General features: G+C 38.2%; 1 protein-coding gene and 1 pseudogene across 1 annotated transcript; one reads left to right on the forward strand and one right to left on the reverse strand.

Moving 5' to 3' along the window:
• Positions 1-1,769: 1,769 nt before the first annotated feature.
• Positions 1,770-2,728, reverse strand: LOC109209935 (annotated as a pseudogene).
• A 713-nt stretch (positions 2,729-3,441) lies between these two features.
• Positions 3,442-5,601, forward strand: LOC109209936. Its single transcript, XM_019373301.1, has 4 exons — positions 3,442-4,020; positions 4,077-4,462; positions 4,580-4,800; positions 4,850-5,601. The coding sequence occupies exons 1-4, from the start codon at positions 3,442-3,444 to the stop codon at positions 5,599-5,601; spliced, it is 1,938 nt and encodes a 645-aa protein (XP_019228846.1).
• The last annotated feature ends 3,063 nt before the right edge of the window (positions 5,602-8,664 follow it).

Genomic DNA, 8,664 nt, shown 5'->3' on the forward strand with positions numbered 1-8,664 from the left:
AGAAGATGTATTTATATAGGCCCAATACGCACAATGAAGGAGGCCAAAGGACAGCCAGCCGCAGTAATCAATGCGAATGCTTTTAAGGGTTGTGTGTGCTCGACCTTTTGGTATCTTATTCTATCATGTCGGTCATTTCGCAAGATATGAATGCCGTCTTTACGAAAGTACCAGGGGGAAATGAATTTGAGGTCGTTTCTTATCGTTTCACTCTAAGAAATGCGGGGACTATCTTGTACGGACAGGATCGGGAGGCCCGATTCCGTGATCATTGCGCCTCTCCCTTAGCCTCAAAAAGGCCCCGAAGATCCGGGGACGCAGCAAAAGAGCTTCGACCTCGAAGGCTCTTCACACTCGACCTCGGCGCAGCATGAGTCTGTGATTATCGAAGGTAAGCGGGAAGTTCCCTAGGTATGTGGACCGAACTGACATCACCTGCAAGAATATTACCAGTCTACGCTAGATTACTAGGTAGTTGTGCCAGCTATCCTACTTTGTCATAAATGTTTTTGTACTTTGATTGGGTTGTAATAAATGTTTTTGTACTTTGATTGGGTTCTCCTACATATAAAAAGAGGGGTCCTTATCATCTTAGACACCTGATGCTCAATATTGAATACAAAGAACATTCTCTCTGCTCTCTAACATATTCTCCTAAGCTCTTTACGTCCATTTATTGCTTACAATATTCATTGTGTTCTATTTATTGTTCTTCATTTATTGTTTTTCATTGATCATAAAGAGACATTATCATAGCTCTCGTAAAGTGTTAACCCTCCTTCGATCGCTCTAAGCCAATCGTCCAACTCGACCCCGAGGCATTATAAACGATAGCTCGAGGCTCTGATCTCCAACTGTTTGGTTCGATTATCATACCGTCTCTAAGCTGCAATCTTGATTTCTAATCTTTTACTTAGCATCCATTGCTTAACAACTAGCATAAAAATAGATCACGTATTTTTAGAATCACAAAATCAAATTTAATTGTAATTACCATTTTCAAGGTAAACAGTGTGACCTTCATTAAAAAAAACAAAAATTGCTTTTGATAATGGTTTATCCAAAACATTAATGCTATGCTCAGCATATCGTATGTAAACAAATCTTTTATTGCACTAAGACCTGCATAAAGAGCTTACTCCATGTCATAATAATATAATTAATCCCTTTGCAGTAAGACAAAGTCTATTGCAGCTGAATCTAATTTGAAAGATCAATAGAAAATATCTGACATATGAGAACAGATGTTGGAAACCATGCAATGCTCTACATGGAAAACTTATCTTCAAAATAGTTACTGGGGACCATTTTTACAATAAATTCTCAGTTCGGCAAAACGCAAATAAGGGGGATAGAGATTAAATTGGTTAAGGGTTACTACAAAACAACTTTAGTTTTTGCAAAAGTCTACTTTTATGGTTATTTTTAATATTTATGATTCTGGAAAAGAATATTTAGTAAATTTAATGAGGTCTTAAGACCGCGCTAAGCGCGGATAAATTTACTAGTGACAAAATAAATAGTGAGGAATTACAAATCTATCACCATATACGGAAATTGGTATTGAACCTCTAGTGGCATGGGAGGCTAATTCTACCTTCGAAGAAACACGAATTACGCTAATCAATTCCTCAAACACGTAACAATTGTAAATGATAAAGAAAAGAAACCTGCACGAACCAAAACTTTGACAAAATAAAACAAAACAAAAGAATCAAATTAAGCAGATTAATCAAGGAAGATTAAATACAAGCATCCTCTCTATTCAGCTAGGTAGTTTGATAATATTGTTTCCACATCTTGATGGTCATGTCAGCTTCACATGTAATAAGTCTTGTTCCAGTTACAGCATAGGTGAGAGCGTAAATACCAGCCTCAGTATCCAACGACCCAGGTTGAACCTGGGTTTGGGTTCGCTGGATATTGTGACCACTTCTCCAATCCGAAAACCACAAGCTTCCGTTGTCACCTCCTGTGGCCATTACACCTTCATCATTCACCGCCATGGCATTAATTATGGTCTTCTCTTCGGACACCATATTATGCAAAAAATCTCCTCTTGGAAGATTGAACTTTTTTATGCTGCCATTTGATGCAGAAGCAAAAGAACAATCTTCCTTATAGGATGCTGACACATGGCTCGAACGGATTTCTTGTGATGTGTGAGTGTTTTCATTGCCTTACCATATCTAAGGTCCCAGAACTTCATGGTTGAGTCATTAGAGCCAATTATAACCTGAGGGTCTGTCGGCCTAGCTAAAACAGAGCAAACAGTGTTATTGTGCCCAGAAAAAGCATGAATTTATGTTTTGCTCCGGATATCCCAAACCCTGCAGGTAGAATCACCACCCCCTGTATACAAGATGTCAATTGTAGAATGAAGAGCCAAGCAGCAAACACCGCTTAGATGGCCATGATAGGAGCGAATCACCTTATTTTGTTCGAGATCCCAGCATTTAACTTGTTTATCATCGCCAGCAGAAAACAAGTATGGATGTCTGTTGCTAACTGCAAGGCCTTTTATCTGTCCAATGTGACCTGTTAATGTGAGCTTTAACCTACCACTTGCTAGGTCCAATATCTTGATAGTCCGATCTGCTGATCCGGTACAGAACCAATTATTACTCGGATCCACTCTAACTGTTGTCACCCATCCCAAATTGCCGCTAATAACCCTGTAAACTTTCCACATTGAGCGTTGCGACTTGGTCGCTATTCTTTTACCCATGATGGCAAGAAATCTAGCGAAAGAGATGTCAAGAAATCTACCAAAAGATATGGCAAGAAGTCTAACAAAAGAAATGGCAGGAAATCGAACAAACGGAGATACAAGCGAGGTTTGATTTCTTACTCAATACTTAGTTCATAATAGTGCCCCATATTTATATTAGTACAGTACAGAACCCAGGACTAGAAAACATATTTATATTATGACTAGGAAACCTATTCAGATTATGACTATAAAATCTATTTAGAATTGAATTAAATAAACTACTAGTAACAAGTAACGAATCCTAGACAGTTTAGGAATTATACTCATAATTTAATTCCTAAGCAACTTAGGTGATACAAGTTAGAAGAAGCAGGAAGCGAGCAGAAATGGGAATCAACTAACTTTGCTGACATGGCAAAAGTTAGTTATTAGTTAGTTAAGAGTAGTTAAAAGTTAGTTAGGTCTAGAATCTTCCTAGAGTCAATCCTATATAGTTGAGTGAATTGTAACTAATGAAATCAATGAATGATCATCATAATTCTCTTCCTAAATCTCTTCTACATTTCTTAGCTAAATTCTCGCAAGTTTGCTTGGTTAGCTAGCACCTTCTTCGAGCTTAGCTCCTAGATTGAATATAATCCGCTTGATTGTGTTGCATCAATTGGTATCAGAGCTCACGATCCTTGGCAATTGGATTCATGACGCGAAGTAAAAATTCAGAGAAAAACATGGAGGAATTGGATGAAAAACTAACTGCCATTAACGAGCAGTTGCAGAAATTGATGGATGGGATGATGGTTATCAGTGAGCACAATGTGCAGACTGATAAGGAGTTACTGGAGTTGAAGGAATCCATGGGAATGATGAATCAAAAGGGAAAGGAAAAGGAAACAATGAGAGCTGAATCATCAAATATCAGAATTGGATCGATGGATCCTCAACAGGAAGGCAGAGGCAGAGAAGTTCAGCAAGGTATGAATCATAGTAGCAACCATCTCACTCGATATTCTAAACTGGAATTCCCTAGATTTGCTGGAATAGATTTAAAAAATTGGTTGTATAAGGTCGATCAATTCTTCTCTATGGATGAAGTTGCTTTTGATCAAAGAGTTAAGGTAGCTTCTATCCATTTTGATGGAGAGGCCATTGCTTGGCATAGATCATTCATGAGATCTAGGAATTCTGTGCTAGATCCCACTTGGACTGAGTATGTGTTGGCATTGAATGAAAGGTTTGGAGATGGATTCGAAGATCACATGGAGGCATTGAAAAATCTGCAACAAACTGGTAGTGTTAGGGAATACCAGGCAGAATTTGATAGACTTTTAACTGGTGTTAATTTGTCCAATGAAAATGCAATCAGTTATTCCTTGGAGGCTTAAAAACAGAATTGAACAAATCTGTTAGAATTCAATCCCCCAGAACCTTGTTACAAGCTTATAAGATTGCTAGGTTACAAGAAGAAGTGTTTGAAGCTCAAGCTGAATCATGGGGATTTAAGCCTAGATTGAGTGACAGTTCTGGCCTTTTGCCTAATCCCAATAACAATAAACTCCAATATAACCCAAAGAGCCAAATACCAAACTCCACTATCAAAAAGCCTTTTGAACCTAATTTTACAAAAAACAACAGACCTTATGGGAGGAGTTTGACTGTAGCTGAAATGGATGAGAAAAGATCCAAGGGTCTATGTTTCTTTTGTGATGAAAAGTATACACCAGGCCACAAGTGTAAGAACAACAAGCAATTGTACTTAGTAGAAGTGAAAAGAAAGTGAAGAGTTAGAGGTGGATGAGGTAGAGATGACAACTGGAGATATGGTAGACTCAAATGAGTTTATGGATATATCACTGCAAGCCTTTACAGGTGCAGCAGGGTATCAGACCATAAGAGTCACTGTTACCATGAGAAAAGACCATTGCAGGTGTTGATAGACACTGGGAGCACTCACAACTTTATTGATGAATTAGTAGCTGCTAAATTGGGCTGCAAAACTTGTTCAATTCAAAGACAATCTGTTAGTGTTGCAGATGGTAGGAAGGTGCAGACTGCTTCAGTTTGTAAGGATATGAAATGGTTACTGCAAGGTACCACCTTCTCCTCTGACTTTTTATTACTACCATTGGGGCAACACAGATATTGTATTGGGAGTTCAATGGTTGAATACTTTAGGAAGGATATTGTTTGACTTCAAAAAAAGAACAATTGAATTCATATACCAGGGAAAGAAACATGTTTTGAGGGGTGCTAATGACCAACTTAAGACTGCTAAGGTTAAGAGTTTGGTTAAGAAGAGTAGTGATGAAGCTCAATTCTTTATAATGTCCTTAGATAGTGAGGCTAGTGGTATTCATTGCCACAGTATACAGGCTATACCCAGAGCTGATCAATTGCCAGAATTAGCAGCTCTCATTAAACAGTATGATAGGGTATTTGAACCACCTACTACACTACCACCTCATAAGGGCTCTTTTGATCACAGAATTCCTCTTAAGGAAGCTTCCAATCCTGTGAATAAGAGACCTTATAGGTACCCTGGGATTAAAAAGGACATAATTGAGAAGTTGGTACAAGAGATGTTGGATCAAGGGGTGATTCAGCTCAGCTGTAGTCCTTATGCTTCTCCAGTAGTTTTGGTGGGAAAGAAGGATGGTAGCTGGAGGCTTTGTGTTGACTATAGGAGTCTCAATCAAATGACCATAAAGGATAAGTTCCCTATTCCTATGATTGAGGACCTATTGGATGAATTACATGGTGCTAAGGTATTCTCAAAAATAGACCTCAGGGCTGGTTATCATCAATTGAGAATGGCTGAAGGGGATATCAACAAGACTGCCTTTAGGACTCATGAAGGACACTATGAATTTTTGGTTATCCATTTGGCTTGACCAATGCTCCTTCTTCTTTTCAAAGTCTGATGAATGCTATTTTCAAGCCGTTGCTAAGGAAATCAGTGTTGGTATTTTTTGATGATATTTTGATCTATAGCAAGGATGTAGATACTCATGTAGTTCATGTAAGAGCTGTATTAGAGCTGATGAAGCAGCATCAACTGTATGCTAAGATGTCAAAGTGTGCTTTTGAAGTAGCTAAGGTGGAATATCTTGGCCATTTTATTAGTGCTGAAGGTGTAGCAACAGATCCTAAGAAGATTGCTGCTGTGCAAGATTGGCCTATACCAGTCAACATTAAACAACTGAGAGGATTTTTAGGCCTTACAGGCTATTACAGAAGATTCATTCAAGGCTTTGGAACCATTTGCAGACCTTTGCATGATTTGCTGAAAAAAGATAGTTTTGTGTGGAGTAATGAGGCTACTGTTGCTTTTAATGCTTTAAAGCAAGCCCTAGTTTCAGCTCCTATGTTGGCTATGCCAGACTATACTAAGCCATTTACTATTGAAACAGATGCTAGTGGGAAGGGGATAGGCGCTGTACTTATGCAGCAAGGTCATCCTATTGCCTATATAAGCAAGTCTTTAGCTCCCAGACATCAAGCTTTATCAGTTTATGATAGGGAACTACTTGCACTCATTTTTGCTGTTACTAAATGGTCACATTATCTAATGGGCAACCATTTCATAGTGAAGACAGATCAGAAAGCCTTAAAGCATTTGTTAGAGCAACAGATGCATACTGACTTTCAGGTGGCTGGGATCTCCAAGTTGATGGCCTTGGATTTCACTATTGAATGTAAGAAGGGAGCTGAGAATAAAGCTGCAGATGCCTTATCAAGAAAACCAGATGCTGAGTTATTGGCTACCTCATTATTGACTCCTCATGAATCTATTTTGACACAAATTCAGTCTTCATGGAGGGAGGATCAAGATCTGCAAGATCTGATAGCTAAATTGCAGAATCAACCCCATAAGTCATATACTTGGATCAATAATCAACTCAGGTGGAAGGGCAGATTGGTTATTGGCAATAATCAGCAACTGAAGAAGCACATCATTACATTGTGGCACAGCACTACACAAGGTGGGCATTCTGGTATGGATGCTACTATTAAAAGGTTGCAGTCCTTATTCTATTGGAAAATTTTAGTGGCAGATGTTAGGGACTACATTAACAGATGTGATGTGTGTCAAAGGCATAAGTATGATGCTGCTGCTTTACCTGGATGGATACAGCTCTACCTATTCCCACAGGAGTATGGACTGACATTTGTATGGATTTTATTGAAGGTCTTCCTAAGTCACAGGGTAAGGAGGTTATTTTGGTGGTGGTGGATAGATTAACTAAGACTGGCCATTAAGTTTGCAGCACCCTTATAGTGCTCAAACTGTAGCTCAATGTTTCCTTGATCAAGTCTTTAAACTGCATGGAATGCCACTCACTATAATAGTGATAGAGATCCAATATTTCTGAGTTCTTTTTGGCAGGAACTCTTTTCAGTACAGGGTGTACAATTGCAAAGATCTACTGCATATCACCCTCAAACAGATGGTCAATCAGAGGTGGTAAATAGAACCTTAGAGACATATCTAAGGTGTTTTTGTTCAGATAGTCCTAAAGATTGGGCTAAGTATCTCTCCTTGGCAGAATGGTGGTATAATACCACCTATCATTCCACCATTAAATGTACTCCCTATGAAGCCTTATATGGTCAGAAACCTCCTATTCATTTGCCTTACCTAAGTGGTGATACAGATGTAGAAATGGTTGACAGAACATTAGAAGCAAGAGAAGCTATTATTCAGTTATTGAAGTTCCATCTGGCTAGAGCTCAGCAGAGAATGAGGGATACTGCTAATAAACATAGATCTGAGGGGTTATTTGAAGAAGGAGAATGGGTGTATCTCAAACTACAACCTTATAGGCAGATATCAGTAGCCACCAGACCTTTCAATAAATTTGCTGCCAAGTATTATGGACCCTATCCTATTGCTGCAAAGGTGGGACCAGTTGCCTACAGGTTGCTCATGCCTGCTGATGTCCTTATTCATTCCACCTTCCATGTTTCACAGTTGAAAAAGTGTCATGAAGTACCTCATGTTATCAACCATCCTCCTGTACTTCAGTTATCCAGTCCTCATTGTCCTCAATCAGAAGAGATATTGGCTCGCAGGATGGTTAAAAAGGGGAATAAGGTTGTGTGTCAAGTGAAGGTTAAATGGTCGGGCTTGGAAGCTGATGCTGCTACCTGGGAGTTTTTGCAGGAGCTTCAAACCAGGTTTCCTACCTTTAATCCTTGAGGTCAAGGATTGTCTTGAGGGGGAGGTATTGATACAAGTTAGAAGAAGCAGGAAGCGAGCAGAAATGGGAATCAACTAACTTTGCTGACATGGCAAAAGTTAGTTATTAGTTAGTTAAGAGTAGTTAAAAGTTAGTTAAGTCTAGAATCTTCCTAGAGTCAATCCTATATAGTTGAGTGAATTGTAATCAATGAAATCAATGAATGATCATCATAATTCTCTTCCTAAATCTCTTCTACATTTCTTAGCTAAATTCTCGCAAGTTTGCTTGGTTAGCTAGCACCTTCTTCGAGCTTAGCTCCTAGATTGACTATAATCCGTGATACTTGATTGTGTTGCATAATTAGGATTTTACATCATCAGTTAATGAAACAAAAACTCATATTTAGACTAATGAATTATCCGGTCCCGTAAGCCGTTAATTAGAAGTACAAGAGGCTGTTTCGTTTTATTTCTATTTTACTTTTTTGCTTTATTTTTTTCTTTTCCTACTGCTTGGAATGACTACCTGATTTTCTTTCGTTTTGTTTTTTTACTTTTTTTATTTTACTGTTTCGTTTTAGACATAAGGATTTTGATATAATCAAAGATACACAAACTATTACTGTTCAGAAAAACTCCTTCAGGCCTAGTTTAATCAAGTAATACGAATTAAATAGTTATATTGCTTGAAGGCAAATTTATAAAAAAAAAAAAATAATAAAATAAAATTAAAAAAAAAAAAAAAAGTTACCTCCCTGTTCACCCAATCCCC

Source organism: Nicotiana attenuata, unplaced genomic scaffold (assembly GCF_001879085.1).
Source record: "Nicotiana attenuata strain UT unplaced genomic scaffold, NIATTr2, whole genome shotgun sequence".
NCBI lineage: Eukaryota > Viridiplantae > Streptophyta > Magnoliopsida > Solanales > Solanaceae > Nicotiana > Nicotiana attenuata.

Bases quoted from the DNA above. Each gene is read 5' to 3' on its own strand.
- LOC109209936 (XM_019373301.1), top strand. From the start codon at position 3,442: ATGGAGGAATTGGATGAAAAACTAACTGCCATTAACGAGCAGTTGCAG. The intron at 4,463-4,579 runs GTACTTAGTAGA...AAGCCTTTACAG, and splicing joins TGTAAGAACAACAAGCAATT to GTGCAGCAGGGTATCAGACC. The intron at 4,801-4,849 runs GTACCACCTTCT...GGGGCAACACAG, and splicing joins TATGAAATGGTTACTGCAAG to ATATTGTATTGGGAGTTCAA.